Genomic DNA, 19170 nt, shown 5'->3' with positions numbered 1-19170 from the left:
GGTAGGCCATTCAATTTGCTTTCATTGTGTCCACTAGATGCGATCAGTGGTTCTCAAGTCGGGGTACATGAGATTTCTTTTAAATACAGATGCATCTCAATGATTTTGAATATTATGGAAAAGTTCATTTATTTCAGTAATTCAATTAAAAAAAACACCTTAATGATTCCCTCTGCTGATGAGCTTTATGGAGATCTTGATTTCATTTTACAGAAGGACTCAGAAGGACTGTGGTGAAGGACTAGCTGCCCAGCTGGCCAAAAGTGGGACACAGTCCAAGTTCAAACTCCAAAGTACTTGGTATTGAAAAACAGCTGGTGTGTTAAAATCATACACACTTCTTGTGTTAGTACTAATGTTTGTGTTAAAATAATAACACAATTTCCCACAAGTGACTAACACACAATTTGTTAACTTATTGTCCTATCGAGTTGCTAATACTCCACACTCAAGCCCAATAGGAGCGGTAACCTATAAGCTGGTTTGTCACATACTAACATACTTTTGAGTATTCTAGTATTTAAATTAAAAATGCATTAATAAAATACTCAGAAGTCAACCTTATGAGATAGTATATTCAACTTGTTATTATATCAAATTTAAATGTCACATACTTACTCAAATTGTCATACGTTTGACCGACTAGAGATATTGACTTATTAAGTCCTCCATTCTTAGATATGTCTGAGAAGGAGTACCAAAAAAATCGTGTGGTCCTAATTAATAAACATCTGCAAAAACAAACAAACAACGAATGAGAGTGTTTACTCACTTTCAGGCATGCAGCGTTAGTCCTCTGCCACTAGGGGTCAGCGTTTTACCATCTACAGGTAACCTCTTACAGGTCAGACGAACAGCTGTCGGGTACAAGCTGGAGCTTTGGGTCCACAAATATGATCTGGAATGTTTTATTATTCTAAGTGGGGTGTCAAGATTGGACCAAAAAGATAACGTTAAATGTACTCAACAACATTAAAAAGATTAATCAGCACATGCTTTTTTCCTCAGTGTGGCTATTACTCCCATATACTCTTAATAAAAGAGGCAAATAGTTTAAGGTAGAAAAGTTCACGCGTGGAGCTGCGGTCATATATTTTCAAGGTGAATGTGGATTCATCTGGTCACAAAAAGCCTATTACTGCATAACACTGCTGTGTTATTGAAATCAATGAAGTTTAATTTAAAATTAGCACTGTAATGTCATGTTTTCTGATAGATACGATGCTACCATGAAAACAGAAATGTCTGCCAACAAGCAATTCGGTGTTTGACCTTGTGAATGTGTGCATAAATGAAAGGCAGTTCGTTTAAATGTATTTTAATGTATTTTGACTTAATTGATGCCTGACTGACACCTGACTGACACTTGATTGATGCCTGACTGACACCTGACTGACACTTGATTGATGCCTGACTGACACCTGACTGACACTTGCCACTGCGGTGCCAGTGACAAAAGGAGGATCCCGGCATTGCTGCCAACCGAGAGACTTTCAGAAGCGGAGCGATACTCTGTTTAACAACCAGGGATGTATAAAGAGAACAACATACACACCGACACCAGTTGAGAATCACTGCACTAGACTAGGGTCCAATTGAGTTATGCTCCATTAAAGTGTTCACGGATATGTGACTATTCACATGCGTGTAATGGTTTAGTTGTTAAAAGCATGCTGTATACAATACCAATGTACTAATAAACATTGAAAGCAGGAATCACATGCTCCCAAATTCATAAATAGCAACATTATTACAAAAGCAAAGCGTTGCTGAAACGATTTCTAAAAAAAACAGCAATAACTTTCCTTACGATTCAGAGTTGTTGAATTTTCGAGGAGTACCTGAAGGCAGCAAGCAAAGCTGTCAGCGGGGAGGATCCAAGATGGTGGTATGTGTCGCTGCAGCATGTATCTGATGTAAACAGTGAAGTAGTATTCCTAACTTTAGTTTTTTTTAAAACTCTTTTTATATCATGACAGAAATTTGGGCTCCAGTTCAAAGCCACTCTGGAAAATGTCACTAATGTGAGACCAGTGGGCGATGACTTCCGCTGGTTTCTGAAGGTAGGAAAGCTAGCATGCTAACTCTATACCTCTGAACTATGATGGCCATCATTTCGTCATGCAACAAACTAAATTATTGAACACGTGCACATGTTAATCATATTTGTTTACTGTTTATTACTGTGTTACAGCCTCTCTCACATTCTGTCTCATTTACACAAACAATGTGTTTCTTCATTATTTCCCCTCAACGTAGCTGAAGTGTGGAAGCTGTGGAGAGGTCTCAGATAAATGGCAGTATGTAAACCAGGAGGTAAAGAAATGTGTGTCCATACAGTTCGGCATATTTGGCTAGATTGTGCCACAGACAGCATCCAACAATTCTATTTTTTATTTGTTCTATTCCATAGGAGAGTGTGCCACTAAAAGGAGGAAGAAGCAGTGCCAGTATGGTGCAGAAGTGTAAACTTTGTGCCAGGGAAAATTCAATTGGTACGAGTTAACATACCATTTGACTCACGTTGTCCTTTACCGAGGTAAAAGGTCTGGTGGAAGTATAATATGGAAACCTTTATTTATTTATTTTACAGATATCCTGGGAGACACAATTAAACCGTACAATGTAAGACATCTTGCACCTCTGTTTTCATGTAACTAGAAAGTCCACACAGAATACTTGTGTTCAGTGCAACTGTAATGCACACAGACACACACTGCAGTTGCACTAGGAGCAGGACAAATGCATTAAGCAACAGCAGAATGGTGGTAAAACGATGATAATTTAGGGGGAATTCTCCGATTAAAGGATAGAAAGCGCTTTAGGAGGGGATCTCTTAATAGGTTGAATGATTACAGCAAGCACAAACTGTTTCTATATTCATATGGGCTATTTACTGACCATTATTTTAAGACATGCATTTAAAAAAAATGCTGGAAGTTTAAAGCACCTCCAATATATTTGTGAGATCTTCTCCCTGTCTCATAGACTAATAGTTAGTTGAGCGCTGCTTCTTCTTCTGGCCATTAACAACGCATCTCTTCCTGTGTGTTTTCTGGCTGGAAGGCGGAGGACAGCGAAAGCTTCAAGACAATGGTGCAGTTTGAGTGTCGAGGCCTCGAGCCCATTGACTTCCAACCTCAAGTGAGTCTCTTCGAGCAGCTGGCAGTTTTCATTACGTGTCGCATCGGCCTTTTTCACAGCAGACATTTTAACTTGTAAAGGAAGCGCAGGTGTTACTCGTGACATTAACGATGATACTATGCATCACTCTTGGAGCCTGAAACTGAAGCGGCTAAATTAAATTCAGCCATCATTCATTTGATCATTTCTACCTGTGATGTCCAAATGTCTTGTGTGAAAACAGTATTTAAATGTGGACAATTCTAACTTGAACTCCCTGTTGATATCTGTCCTGCCAAACACGGTTGCAAAAACACAATTGCTATATTATATTTAGGGGTAGTAAGCGTACTAATCAGATGAAATCAAGTCTTGTTATGAGATACTCTTGTGCTCCCAGCCAAGTCAATATATTTACCTTTGAAAGTAGTATACAAGCTCCTTAGTCAGACGGTTTACTTCATGTAGAAAACTCCATAAACTGGACAATATACACTGCCGTTCAAAAGTTTGGGGTCATCCAGACAATTTCGTGTCTTCCATGAAAACTCACTTTTATTTATCAAATGAATTGAAAATTGAATAGAAAATATAGTCAAGACATTGACAAGGTTAGAAATAATGATTAATATTTGAAGTATTAATTTTGTTCTTCAAACTTCAAGCTCAAAGGAAGGCCAGTTGTATCGCTTATATCACCAGCATAACTGTTTTCAGCTGTGCTAACATAATTGCACACAGGTTTTCTAATCAGATATTAGTCTTCTCAGGCGATTAGCAAACACAATGTACCATTAGAACACTGGAAGGATATGATATGAAAATCCCTCTATACACCATGGATATTTCATTAGAAACCAACCGTTTCCACCAGAAATAGTCATTTACCACATTAACAATGTAGAGAGTGTATTTTTGATTAATGTTATCTTTATTGAAAAAACAGTGCTTTTCTTTGAAAAATAAAGACATTTCTAAGTGACCCCAAACTTTTGAACGGCAGTGTATATTATCATGTGACTCCTCTCAATTTCTATTCAAACCCACACCAGGCGGGCTTCGCTGGACAAGGAGCAGAGTCTGGGACACAGTTTCCTGAAATTAACCTGCTAGAAAAAGTAAGTGAAGTGGGTGAGATTGTAGTCGGAGTTTATAAATTAGTGAGCGTCATACACACAATTTCCTGCATTCTGGTGTCATTCATTTGTACCTCCTGCTTTTTTTTGGTATAATCCCAAAAGTGTGTTCAGAATGTAACCGCCTATTTCATCTGTGCAATTTGACAAACCACATTTTGTAAATTTCAGGACTGGACAGACTACGACGAGGAAGTCAAGGAGTCGGTGGGAATATATGAAGTTACACACAAGTTCATCAAGTGCTGATGTCATCAAGCGATGAGCCTGAGGTGGACGAATGAACACTACATCCAAACATCCTCAGGCCTCTTAGTTGCCATCAAGAATGCATCACATGCTGATGTGGTGAGGTTTGGATGATGAACATTAACAGAGGTGGATTAAAACCACAGGTTGTCCATACACGTCTTGGATCAATCACCATGTTCAAGGCTTTTTTTCCACTGCCTCAATAAAATCGAAAGCTGACAATTTTTTGTTCTGAGTTTTTTTTAATATGCACATTTGAATGCCACTTTAAATGATCAGTAGGCATCTAGCATGTACCACACTGTAATAGCAAAACTGACGTGTGGAAAACAAAAAACAGAACAATTTATTACAGCTGCCGGTCACAATGAACCGACATCTATTCAATGATGAGTAAAGATTTCCTCTAGCAAAAACTAAATGAGTAGCAACAAGAGCTGGTGACTGTCAACCAACGAGATGAGGGATGAGAAAAGTAAGATCTCTCACTGTGTTAGCATTCCAAAGTATTGTAAACTGTCTAGAAATTGCTTTCAACATACAGGAGTAGGGGATATATTGTATCACGTAGTTGTAGACCTTACCTACAATAAGATAGAATGAGACAATAAAAAGTAACACTGCACTTGAGGAAACAATTAGTTGGCAATCATACAACAATCAAATAAACACATTGTGTAGTAAATCATTTTTTGTAAATATGGCCTGACACCTATTTATTTTCACAAAATCTCTACAACAAAAAGCTGATAACAGGATTATAATTAAGTTAATTAATAAGATTCAAAAGAGAACCCTTTTTGTCTTTAAGATATCGCTCTCCAGCATGACCAGAGACAGGTTTTTTTCCTTATCGAGTGAGGCATCAGCTGGTACACAGACGATCTTTGCACAGTGGGTGGACCATGTCAGTGCTGCTTGTGTCTGCTGTTCACAGATCTCTGGACCAGCTGAAAAGAAGCGACCATGCCACCTAGAAAGATGAACAGGGTGTTCGTCATCGGCGTGGGCATGACCAAGGTAGTGTTAATATTAATCCGTTAATATTCTTGTTGTCTCAGTCGGTCAGACGACTTGCAGGAACATGCAGGAGCCTTTGTACAGGAAGACTTGAGCCTAGCATAGTTGTATAACTCCAGGTTGCATGTATTGGACATGTTCCTTTTTAAAACGTCTGTTGTTGTGACTATCCAACCGGCCATAGCGTTAACTGTTACTTGTGCTCATATTGCTTCAACAAGTCTCCAAGATTGGTGTCCCCAACATCTCACATTGTAAACATGAGCGGCGTTAGCTTGGTTAGCCCAGACAAGGTACCATTGTTGCACTATAGTTTTGTATTAAGCATCTAATTGTAAAATGGTTGGTTTTCTTGAGAAAGGTAGCAACAGATCGGGGTTGTCTGCTCAACGTACTTTGCGCTATATTCTTATGTTGAGTCCATAGTTCATGGCCAGTTACAATCTGTGCAAAAGGTCATCATTCTGACACATCCATGCGCGAATCGAATGTTTTCGGCGGATGGCGGTGTCACAACCAGCCTACGCTCCATCTGATTGGCTCGTACTGTCGGTTCAGCCAATCAGAGGCAGAGAAGGGCGGGTCATGACTTCTCCACCCGAGGACAACTCTAATAATTTAGTGAAGGGAATCCAATTTTTGTGTGTGAATGTGATCATGTTAGTTTAGTTTTATGGGGTTTCTTGGGAATGTTACCAGTAGTGCTTAAACTGGAGTAATGCTATTATTATGACTGTTTATTGGTGACTATGTATCTTTTCACACCTGATGAGGTTAATATTTTATTAGTGCTAGAACTTCATGTTCCAATGTTGGAGGACAAGGTTGCCAAACTGTTTGGAAGACAATGTTGCCAAACAGTTCCTTAAAATGAAATATTTATTTTGATGAACAATGTACAATGCATTTATGTTCAAATACATGTCCTCATAATCTTTTAATTAATCTGTTGGAATTTGTGAAAATAATATTCATTTCACAATGATGTATGACAAAGAATAACAGCAAATGTGTTCATTTTTAAAAGGCCGGCCAAAGAGCATGTTTGGCTTTATTTCTTGGTAATGATTAAATATTGAGTCAAGTTCATCACAGCCATCGTCTATTACAGTGTAGGAGCGCAGGAATGAACGCCGTAGACAAGGTTTATCTGTTGGCTGCACACCAATGTGGCTGTTTATTCCACTCTCTTAAAAAAATCTCCCACTGACATCTTGTCACCTTTCATCCCTCAACGCCATCCCGTTGCCCTGGTTACGATACCAGCTTTTAAAGGGACCCTGTCACCTATATCGTAAGCCACCGCACTAGTGCTGTGAATTATGTGCTCCAAGCCGAGTCCCCTACTGGTTGATTAGTGTGACTCTCACTGAAGTTTCATCTCATGTAATGTTGAATGTTTCGGTTATCTTATACTTAAGAACAGGAACACAAATGTGATAGATGATGTATGTTGACACTCATTTTTCTGTATTTTGCTGAAGTTTGACAAGCCTGGAGCTCGGGGCGACTATGATTATCCTGACATGGCCAAGGAAGCAGGTGCTTAGCTCTCAGATTATGGACGTTGTTCAGTCACTCAAAAGATACCATATCTGAATATCTGTGAAATGGAGCTTGATGCATAACATGTGACACCATGTTTTATTACTGTATGTCCACATTCTTTTTTTAGGTCAAAAGGCTCTAGCAGATGCAGGAGTGCCATATTCTGCCATTGAACAAGCCTGTGTAGGATATGTCTATGGTAAATTGTTTCTGTTATTGTTTACATTTGGCATGATTTCCACTGAAATATGAAGTACCAACTTTTATATCACAATACTACATATTTTCTCACTACACTCTTCTTACATCCTATATCCTACATACTTTAAATACACACATTTTAAATAACTGTGTTTTTGTTCATGAAAGTAAAATCAAACTGTCTCTCATATTGTAATAACCTCAGTAAAAAAAAAAAAAAATTACAAAAAATTGAATATTTGTATTCTTTCCTATCTCCTATTCCTTCAGGGGACTCCACATGTGGCCAGAGGGCCATTTACCACAGCCTTGGCATGACCGGGATCCCCATCATAAACGTCAACAATAACTGCTCCACAGGCTCCACTGCTCTCTTCATGGCTCGCCAGCTGGTTATGGGCAGTGAGTAGAGTCAAATGATGACACATTTTCACAACAGAGAAAAGTATTGCAATATCCACAGACACTTCTTAACCCTTGTGTTGCCTTCGGGTCAATTTGACCCGATTCAATGTTTCACCCTCCTGTCGCCTTCGGGTCAATATGACCCGATTCAATGTTTCACCCTCCTGTTACCTTTATATTTACTAACATATTTTACCCTTGAGGTCAATATGACCCCAGCTATTAAAATCTCCAGAAAATTATTAGAATTAATATTGTTTTCCAAGTTTAAGTGTGAGGTACTTTATGTTTGTTTGTTGACTCCCGAAAGAACACCGACATTAAACATTGAATCGGGTCAAATTGACCCGAAGGCGACAGGAGGGTTAAATATTGAATCGGGTCAAAATGACCCGAAGGCAACACAAGGGTTAAACGACTTCTGCATATCAAAGCTATTATCTATTATTTAACTGAAACTGTAAACTGTAAATCTCCTTTTGCAGGTCTTGCTGACTGTGTACTTGCTCTCGGGTTTGAGAAGATGGAGAGGGGCTCTTTGTCCTCAAAGGTATAACACAACCTGTATGCTTTGTGTTGTATTGGATGGAGAGGAGATAGACACATAACACAGCACAATATCTTACAGTCTACCATATCTGGTGTTTTAATAGTGTAGGTTTTGACAGCAGCAGAGAATATCAGCAGATTTCCACACTCCCTCAGAGGGATACAGTTCATTGATATGTAAATAAAAAGCATATCGCAACAGACACGTGTTCATTAACACTAATTGTTATTGAGCGAATTCCTATTACAGGGGAGCAGAGGGGATAGCGTGGGAGAGGGACTATCATAATCATTTTACAAAAGCTGCTTCTGCTTCTAGTTTATGGACAGGACCAATCCAATGGACAAGCACATGGAGGTGATGATCAACCGCTACGGGATGGTGGCAGCGCCAGCAGCAGCACAGTTGTTCGGTAACGCTGGCAAGGAGCACATGGAGAAATATGGTACACGCCACAAAAACATCTCTCAAGGTCTAACATGGGACAGTGCTGATGGATGGATCTTGCATTGAGGTCATGGTTTCACTATATCATATACAGTACAGGTTTGTGTTGATGTTTGAATCTCCTCCAGGCACGAAACCGGAACACTTTGCCAAAATTGCCTGGAAAAACCACAAGCATTCCACCAACAACCCGTAAGTTTAACCTAATTATTATTGCTTCAAAATAATCTTTGAATTTCTACTTTATTTGTGTGTGTGTGTCTGTGTGTGTGCATTCATGCAGGTATTCCCAGTTCCAGGATGAGTACAGCTTGGAGCAGGTGCAGAGCTCCCGGAAGGTGTTTGACTTCCTTACCCTGCTGCAGTGTTGGTAAGAGTTTCGCTGAGTTCTACTTTGTGTCGTCATCTCTACGATGATCATCCGTCCTCAAGTGTGCCTCTCAGGACCGGGGTAACATTTGATCAAAGAGCAGAGTTATTGATGACGATTGCCGCAGTTCCTCACACCACCATGCCTTCCTGCTCTTCTTCGTCTCTCGTCAGCCCGACATCCGATGGTGCTGGAGCAGCAGTTCTGGCCAGCGAAGCCTTCGTCAGGAAACACCACCTGGAGAACCAGGCTGTGGAGATTGTGGCCCAAGAGATGGTGACTGACCTCGCCTCCACGTTTGAAGAGAACAGCTGCATCAAGATGGTATGAAACTGTCATTAACAGAGTGTGTCTCATGACAACCCACCGTCTCTGTTTCTTTCTCCCGTTCTCCGGATCGACATTAAAATACATATTTGATGTTTAATAGGATTTTGTTTCGGTTGTTGTGGAATCACAGTTCTCTTCATATAATTTCAAGAGCGGAACCGCTTTAGCCTCAAGTGTCTGTAGTCCAGCGGATAGAGTGGGTCATCTTTCAACCACAAGGTTTGACGGTCTATCGCCGTCTCTTACTGGCTGTACGTCAAAGTCTCCTTGAGCACTGCACTTAAATACTTGGGATTTTTTTATTTCTATGGCCATTGAAATAATGTTTCAATGTTAACAACACTGACGAAATAGAAAGGCTATATTTATAGTACTCTAGATTAAAATGTTGCTCTGGTACAATGCAGTGAGTTCAGGCTCTTTATTGTCCTACTTATCCTTTCCTACTGTACAGTACATTGTCACCTTCAGATCTACGGGATAGGGTTGTCCTCCATCACCACCCACGTGTACATAGCAGCACTTGAACCAAGGGGACTCAATTACCTGACCGTTAAAAGGAGATCAATTCACCTTGTAACCAGAGAGTTGGCCAAGAGCGAAGCCCTACAGCGTCTGACAGCATGATTACGCCCAAATGATCACAAAATAAAATTGTATACTGATTAGTATTGAGATCCTATAATTGTATTGCTCTTTAACATTTAAATAAACAGAGTACTGCTTTCACTTCCATGTCGTGCTACATTCAAGCTCATGTAGCTCATTGCATCAAAAGAAGACTACGGTTGTTCTTCACTTAATTTTGTGCGTTTGAGTTGTGCCCGCCTGCTTCCTGTAGACAGTATCTGACTTCTATTCACGACTGCAGAAGCGACATTCAGAAACATTCTCAAAGGCTAAAGCTTCAGGGTGTGTTCAGCAGCAGCAGCATGGCAGCTCCCAACAGGGAAGCCAACACATCTTGAACGCTTGGCTGTTGGTTTAGGAAGCGGACCGAAGAAGATCTATAAGCAGATCACTTGTTTATTTAAATTGTAGGAAGCCAACATCTTGATGGTGAATACTATTTGATTAATTGTGCAGCCCTAATACCGTGAAACCATCTTGAAGCGATCGATTACTTAGCTTCCATCCTTATAGCAGTAAAACAAAAGGAAGACATATTTAGGTCGCTATCATAACAATTGACAAATTGTTTGAGTTAAATGGTCCTAAGCTCCTGAAAATAATAAAGGAAGACCTCAAGAGATGGATGAATGAGATTTCATCATTATGGGGAGAGCAGAGATGAACTTTAAGGTAATTTTTTTGTGATCAATTTGTCAACTTCCTTATTGCTTCTTTTATTTTTCTGTGCAGGTGGGATATGACATGTCTCAATTGGCTGCCAAAAAGTGTTTTGCAGCTGCAGGTCTGAAGCCCAGTGACGTCCACGTGGTTGAGCTGCACGACTGCTTCTCAGCCAATGAGCTCATCACGTATGAGGCTCTGGGACTGTGTCCAGAGGGTAAGACCGCAGCTCCTAAAACCATAAAACGGCTATTTTAAATCTTCGCTGTTCGAGCGGGAATGGATGCAACAATTACCTGTCCCCCCTTTCACCTGAGTTTAAGTTTCTACTTTTATGAGAAGACATAACAAATGTGCTATGATTAAGAATATCCTTATTGAGTTTTTTGGCCGCTCGGCTCGTCCCTTACGATTTAAAATACCAAATATAGCGCTCTTTCAAGATCCATTCTTGTGGGAGATTCAGTAACAATGGAAACAGAAATAAAACCTGTTGATTGCTTGTTGCCGAACTGAGGGACATAATCCAGAAATGCCTCATATTACTGAACCATAGAGTCATGACAGGACTATTGTACAGGCAGGAAGTTGGTCTCTAAATGTTGTTGCTGCAGGGAAGCACAGAACCATATTTAGGACTCAGAGCTTCATCTCTGATGTTCCAGAATATGTACAGGTGAACTTTGATACTTGCACACTCACAAGGTCATGTCTTTGACTGCAGAGAAGTGTTGCTGTGTTCCATGTCATGTCCAGCTCAATACATTTTAATCTCTTGGGCATGCCGCAGCCTTCCTGAGGGTTAGAGATAGAAATACTTTTCAGTGTTGTATTGTACGTAATGACATTAATCAAACCAACTTCATAGTGCTTTTAGCATTTCTTAATTATGTTTAGGAACTTATTATTTGTTTCCCATTCTCACATCTTCCCTTTCAAAAAGACATGTACAAAGTCTTCACGTGCGATTGTTTTCAAATCAAAAATCTTTTTAAATTTAAAATAAAAATGTTCAATATACTATGTATACACAAATGTTTGTTTGTTGATATTACAGTGCATGCTTTTAAGAGGTCTTTTTTACCTGTCGGAATATTATTCTCACTGTTTTGAGATCGTCTGTGTGTTTCCCCACCAGGTAAAGCTGGAGAGCTGATTGACAGAGGAGACAACACGTATGGAGGAAAGTTTGTAATCAACCCCAGTGGAGGTCTAATCTCTAAAGGACATCCTCTGGGTGCCACAGGTAGGTCAAGCCTCTGTCTCTTAATGAAAACCTCTTGTCATATAGGAGGAGAATAATAATAACAATACATAATCCAGGCTGGAAGGCCAGATCAGGATCTAAAAGCATTTGTAACTAATGTTTAATTCTAACTTGTGTGGAGCAGTTGATGAATAGGATTTGCTTCACTGTACACACGATATAAAGAATTGTGTTTATTGTGATGTGCATGCTGGCGCAAATATTCAAACTTTGCTAAACAACAATCCCCAGTGGCCACGAGGTGGCGTGTGTCACATAGTGATGGCCACCTTGTAACTGGGTAAGCCTGCACGTGAGAGGGCAGCAGACCAGGCTTTGTCCAGCCTCCGCTGTAATCTCTCATGTTAAACTCTAAACACTTCAGCCGACTGCACCGCCAAGATCTTTCATTCGCATACTGTGTCATGTTATACAAACGTGGGTTTGTTTGTGTGCGCTCAAACATACACACACTGACAACTGACAACAAAGGAAAACTGCTGTATTCTCCTTTTGTCACTAATTTCAAACAAATCATTGGATTTGTCCCTTTCTAAATATTTCTTTGATTTATTATCTGTGTTGTGTTTATTTCTTCCTCTCCCCCCTTTCCTCATGCCTCATGAGCTTAAGCATCACTCCTCTACCTTATTAGTTTTGCATTGACTTTCCCCATTCATCTCATCAATACTCCCTCGATCTACTGGGTCACTCCCAGTATGCGCGTGCCCCAGTCAGCGCTAAGCTCTGTCTGATCCATGGTGTTGCTTCTAAATTTGATTGTCACCTCTCACCCCGTGAGCACGGATACAACCGGCTGTGTTGAAATGAGATCCAGGGACGAGTGTGTACGCAGTAAATGGAACAATTTAACAAGCTGAAAAGTCTTGTGCTCATCAAACGTGATTTGTAATGTTCTCTCTTTAGAAGAATTTACGAGAGATATCCCAAGGCTTTTTATTTGGATAAATAGCCAAGCTTGCAGCATATCTTCCAATTTACATCTCGACAAAATTACACTGACACTAACAAATCCTTAGAGGATTAGGAGAGTGCTGCTGATATAAGAGACGGACCCTGAAGTCGTCTTTACCCTTAAGTCCTTTAGCTTATTGGCATAATAGAGAAATGAAAAAGCTCATTAAGCAGAAGGGATTAAATACTTTACCGTAACGCTACCGCAGGAGCTGTCCCAGTCGGGATTAAGGAGTTGTTGGATTAAGGGTCAACCTGTCGTACCCTCTCAGTGAAGATATAAGATATAAGTGTTTAACACTGGTACAACGCTTTAGTGTTGCTTCACTTGGGAGACATGGGACAGGATTGTGTCCATGCAAGTGTTGACGCTACTTAAGATCACCCCAGAAAAATATGTATTTACTGCAACTCAATATTTTTTAAAGTTATTTTAAGTTAAATATTTTGTACATTGGACCAAATGACCGTGTAATGTGAACGCTTGTCGTGGCAAACTCATTACCTCGAACTCTGCACTTCCCCTCAGCTCTGCAGGTAGTTTTGGCATCTGTCAGGTCATTGTTCATTCGTCTTGCCTCCGTGGCTTGGTGGTAGTTCAGAAGACATTTGAAGGGTTAAAGGTCGGACACGATCAGCAGTTCAACTCTTGACAGGAACCTTAAAAACAGTTGAATTGTGTTGGTTTTGGAGTCAGCAAATGTACTGCTTACTCTCACTTCTCTCTCTATTCACGAACATTGTTTACAGCTGCAAAAGGCAGCTTTGGCAGAAAGACAATGTTACCAACTAACTGTTGAACAAAGTGGAGCCTTCAGAAGCCAAAGAGACGGATGCCTCCTGATCCCATGTGAGGTCAGAGGATGTCGTATGTGTACAGATTGTAAAGCCATCTGAGGCAAATTTGTGATTTTGAGCGATACAAAATCAATTAAATTAAATTTATTTCCTCATGAGTTTGAGATCTAAAAGACGTTTGAAATTAAATCTATCTTTTATTTAGGTGACTACTAGTAACAACATTAATGCTAATGCGTCTGCCGGATGATTAAATTCTCTAAAGAAGCGCACATTCAAACAACATGAACAATAAACCTGCCATGACCTCCAGCTGCCTCAATAACGCACCTCAGTCCAGCTACTAGCGGTAATAAGCACCAAGGAAACGCTTCTCTGATGTGGCGGTATTTCTTTTAACATTATACGTTAGTATGACAAACGTACAACATTTTAGTTGCCATAGAGTGGTGCTGCGCCTGTAGGCTTTCCATTTGTGTTTGTTGACTCCAGGAAATGAAAAAGAGCTCACCTATCCAGCATCAATGAAATGTTAATATCCGTCATCCAGTGGCAAAAGCGACCTGCAGTCAATGAGACGTGGCTTGTATAGGTCAGCGCGGACGACCTGCTCCACTGAGTCCCCAGAGCCCTGAAGCCCCGCCCCACCGCTGCACAAAGCGCTGTTTGTTTATTTATTTAAAATTGCACCAATTTTGACCGGCACTCCATTGATCCCCAGTAACACACCTGCCATGTGTGATCAGATCAAATGAACGATTTATTAAATATATATCGAGGATGGACGGACAGACTTACCTTGTTGGCTTTATCGTGAGATCGTCAAAAAAAAAATGCAGCTTAAAAGAAATTGCAATACTTCCACTCATGCATTGTACAACATGTATATTTTTTATAAACATAATGAAACCAAATGTAAAAAAACCTAAACGTTGAATGCACTTATTGTTTGTCTTTCTCACGCCGTCTAATGTTCCTCTCTTCAGTTTGGCTGTTGATACATTTTCAGCTACGTTGACAGCTTCTATAACCACAAAGGTCATTGCCAGCCTTCACATCGGCCTCCTCGAGTCACGTTACCCTCTTTGCTCGTAGGCCTGGCCCAGTGTGCAGAGCTGTGCTGGCAGCTCCGAGGGCTGGCGGACAGGAGACAGGTCCCGGGGGCCAAAGTGGCCTTGCAACACAACATCGGCTTGGGAGGAGCCGTCGTCGTCACTCTCTACAAGTTAGGATTCCTCAGGAGGCCAGGTGAGGAAGTAGTTTCCCACGATTTGATTTTAGTTCAGTTTAAATTCTTTATGTATCATTTATTGTATTGGTGATGAGTTTTTGCAGTTTTCAAAAAGACAGATGATCAGCTGCTACTGATTTAATACGCCAGAGGTATAATGCGCCAGCTATTTGTTTCTATATTCTGTAAAACAATTACAGTTCTCTAGACACACAATATGCGTTGGAATCAAAGTGAAACCTCTGATAGCTAAAGTCCTTTTAACATTTATTTTTTATTTTTTTACATCGTGTGTATTTTGAATCTAGTGTTCTTCTTTTTAATATAGCTGCTTTCCACAGTTCCCACATAGGTGCAGTTCCCACCAGCTCAGCCAGCGGCCTGGAAGGGTTTAAAGCATACCCGGTCTTCAAAGAGATGGAAAAACATCTGGAGAAGGTATCGCAGCCCATTGTCACCAACAAAAGCCCCCCTCACACATTAAGATAACTTTTGTTTGTTTGATAAGATAATACGAGACATGCTGTTATTAGTTTGAACTTTACGCACTGCTTCTCATTCTGCATGTCCAACCCCCCCCCCCCCCCCCCACCCTCCTGTCTTTCACTTTCCAATGTTAGGCTGAGCGCTCACTGTGCTGCTCACCGTGGGATTATTAGACTCTGTGGCACTGAACAAATTCAAGATAATTCAGTTTGATTGGCGGTTACAAGTGTTGATCACATTTCTCATGAAATTACAGGATTCCAGTTGAAGTTCTTGCCCAGAATAGCCTGGGCTGTTTGAAGATGTTCCTTTGAACCTAATGATTTTTTTCTAATTTGTACCTAATGAACTGCATTGAGTTGCACAAAAGGTATAGCCATTACAGACACTTGAATCATAGTTTTTAGCTGAAAGATTATGATCTTAATTATATAGCCATGTGACTGATTTAAAGGGTTTCAGTGGTGAAGTCGACTACAATATGGTGTCAAACGTATTCTGAATTCCCTGCAGGAAGGAGAGCAGCTTGTCAAGAAGATTGGAGGAGTGTTCGCCTTCAAAGTGAAGGAGGGACCAGATGGGAAAGAGGCGACTTGGTTTGTCGACGTGAAAAATGGCAAAGGTTCTGTCACCACTGACCCAGGTGTGTAGATCAGCGGAGGTGTTCTTGTATAATATTTATTCGTGATTTTGTTTGCAGCAGTATTTATTTATCTTTAGTACATTTTTACATTTCCATCCCAGGCCTTCTGTTCAGTAGGATGTCACTAAAAGAGCTCAGGGACATTTTCAAATACTAATGCCTATTTTTATGATATCGGTTGTATGCTGCTTCTTTGACGTGCTGAGGGGCGAGTCAGACGGTTTGCTCCAGAACGCCTCAGAACGAAGCAGGGACAATGTTTTTCAGATTGTTGCTTCAGTGGAAGAAACGGCATTAGACTTGTATGACGTACACAACATGCTTCTACACTAATGGAAGTTCCGTCTAAATGCCACGCCTACTCTTAAGTGCTTTCCGACCATTGCAATAATGGTTACTAACATTCTCCTCCTGTGTATATCTTACATAGGTTATTTTTCTTTAGTGGGTCTATAAGGAACATTAATAATGCAATATTTTAACAATGAATCATTTCATATATTGGTGACACAAAGTGTAAAAGCCTCTTCATTTTTTCTTCTTTAAGGTCAAAGGCAGACTGCACCTTATCCATGAGGGATGAAGATCTTCTGGAGTTGATGACAGGACAGTTGAACCCTCAAACGGTATGTGAAACATCAACCACACGTAGGAAAGCACTCTGAATGCCCCGGATTTGTGTTTTAACACCCTAATGTATCAATCCATTAAGAAAGTAATGAAATGCTCTCGGTTTTTTATGCAGCAAAACCCATCTGTTGTCTCTTTACATAAACATATATTTATTTTTTACCTATAGCTGTCAGTTGCCTTTTATGCACGAAACACAACCTGGTCTGCCACCTGTGAAACAACTTAATCTACTCGAATAGTTTCTGTATGGACACATTTCATTTTAGTTAGTCAGAAGACTTTTAAAGCGACAGGACATTCATAGCTGTGAGTTGTCATTACCAGTACGAAGAGGTCCCAGTGCATTACTGGGAAAGCTTTGGGAAATATGGTCAATACGGACATGCGGCAAGTTTGACTGAAGCTTCTCAGCACAGCCGCATCAAACCGGCAATGAGAAAGCTCACAGACTGGAAAAGAGAAACTTAAGTATCAAGTTGAAGATGAAACGCTGTCTACATCAAGATGGTAGTGATGCCAAATAAATACAAACTTTGATATACATACAACTGTAAGATACAGTGAGTGTAAGATGATGAATGAATGAACAGATTAAATACAAGTGTTTACATTCAGATAAAGTAATTCAGTATTTTAGTGACCAACATTGTGATATACCCCCAATAATGTTTATTATAAATGAATTTGAGCAAGTAGGATATAATGTCATGTTCTACTTTACTTTAAGATGATGCAACATGACCTCTCACTGCTTTTATTGACCAGGAACGGTGTGTTAAAATGTTACAGACGGAGCAGAATAAACCGTCGTAGCCTGTTGGAAGTGCAGAGAGGCGTTATCGTATAGTTTCATGTTGAATGACTGAAACCTACACTATATTGACTCGAGGGGAATTTCTGTCGGACAAAGAGCATGAAAGAATATCAACATGCATGTTGATTCTAGCTAATACTTTGCGTCAATGTCAACACGTAGAAACTGTTCAGTCCAGAACACCCCAAAGCCTCGGAGCTTGCTCTGATTATTTTCTACCACTGGGATCACAGAGACATGGCAGAGGGGTGTGAGTCCTGATTGGTCCGTTCATTGGTCAGTATCATGCCACAACGTGTGTTTACTTGACACACAATGTAGCACGTTATAGTGGCTCACTTAAAAGCACATTGTCCAATATGTCATTTCAATTTGTTTTTGGGAAACACGCAATGTTTTTATTGAAATTACAATCTGATGAAGTTAGTCATTTTAATCTTGATCCTTTTAACTCCTTGTCTGCAGGCATTCCTCAAAGGGAAGCTGAAGATCACTGGGAACATGGGCATGGCGATGAAGCTGCAGAACCTGCAGGTTACTGTGGGGAAGGCCAAGCTGTGAGGCCCTCGGCTGGCCTCGTGTCCTCTGAGGACACATTTGTTGGAAAACTTAATTCCTCTGATTACATTATGTTTATCAACAAGCTCAAATAAAACTTACATTTGATCATGAGAGAAGATCCATAAAGTTTTAGTTCCAGCTGCTACTTTGAAATCAGAGCAAACTCACTGCATATCATATATATCATTTTGAATACCCTGTTAATATGTTGTTAATCTTTTTGACCCACATCATCTTAAAGTCTATCATTTCTGAAACATTCATAGTCTCTAATATGCTTATAAGCGACCTGTGTGACTCTCCTCTATGTATGAATAATAATGTAGTCAAAACACTCAATGTGCCTCTATTTTCTCTGAAATTAAGATTGTGGTTTAAAGCCATTTTTGGTCTCAACCATTTTGTATTTAATATACGTCTGTAAATGACAGCAATTATCTAATTTAACAAACAAATAAATACTTTTCTGACAAACCTTGTAAGTTTTGTTTTCTTTGAAGTAATGTTTATATATCATCTTACTTAAGACTTCACCTCAGTGGCCTACATGAAGAAATGGAAATGGCCTGTTTTCTGTGACTCTTTTTGTCCTTCTGTACCAGTGCGTCACATTTCCAGTGAATACGCTGAAACATTCGTATGTTTCTTAGTATGAGTAGAGTCAAATGATGACACATTTTCACAACAGAGAAAAGTATTGCAATATCCACAGACACTTCTTAACCCTTGTGTTGCCTTCGGGTCAATTTGACCCGATTCAATGTTTCACCCTCCTGTCGCCTTCGGGTCAATATGACCCGATTCAATGTTTCACCCTCCTGTTACCTTTATATTTACTAACATATTTTACCCTTGAGGTCAATATGACCCCAGCTATTAAAATCTCCAGAAAATTATTAGAATTAATATTGTTTTCCAAGTTTAAGTGTGAGGTACTTTATGTTTGTTTGTTGACTCCCGAAAGAACACCGACATTAAACATTGAATCGGGTCAAATTGACCCGAAGGCGACAGGAGGGTTAAATATTGAATCGGGTCAAATGACCCGAAGGCAACACAAGGGTTAAACGACTTCTGCATATCAAAGCTATTATCTATTATTTAACTG

General features: G+C 40.0%; 2 protein-coding genes across 2 annotated transcripts; both read left to right on the top strand.

Annotated features, from left to right (window-relative positions):
• Positions 1–1882: 1882 nt before the first annotated feature.
• Positions 1883–4733, top strand: czib (CXXC motif containing zinc binding protein). The gene is made up of 8 exons (XM_056421557.1): positions 1883–1888; positions 1980–2063; positions 2260–2316; positions 2414–2495; positions 2594–2625; positions 3067–3144; positions 4176–4241; positions 4431–4733. Exons 1-8 carry the CDS (start codon positions 1883–1885, stop codon positions 4506–4508), a joined length of 483 nt encoding a protein of 160 aa, XP_056277532.1. The 3' UTR covers positions 4509–4733.
• Positions 4734–5424: 691 nt separating this feature from the next.
• Positions 5425–18540, top strand: LOC130197780 (sterol carrier protein 2-like). Its single transcript, XM_056420664.1, is given in 17 exon segments — positions 5425–5531; positions 7016–7073; positions 7207–7278; positions 7551–7682; positions 8171–8235; positions 8554–8680; positions 8811–8874; positions 8966–9052; positions 9226–9376; positions 10745–10892; positions 11814–11921; positions 14790–14924; positions 14927–14942; positions 15267–15363; positions 15925–16058; positions 16602–16680; positions 17967–18540. Coding segments are annotated over 17 exon segments (1623 nt in total). The 5' UTR covers positions 5425–5477; the 3' UTR covers positions 18063–18540.
• Positions 18541–19170: the final 630 nt, after the last annotated feature.

This window comes from Pseudoliparis swirei, chromosome 8, assembly GCF_029220125.1.
Source record: "Pseudoliparis swirei isolate HS2019 ecotype Mariana Trench chromosome 8, NWPU_hadal_v1, whole genome shotgun sequence".
NCBI lineage: Eukaryota > Metazoa > Chordata > Actinopteri > Perciformes > Liparidae > Pseudoliparis > Pseudoliparis swirei.
This window is presented reverse-complemented; position numbering and strand designations above follow the sequence as displayed.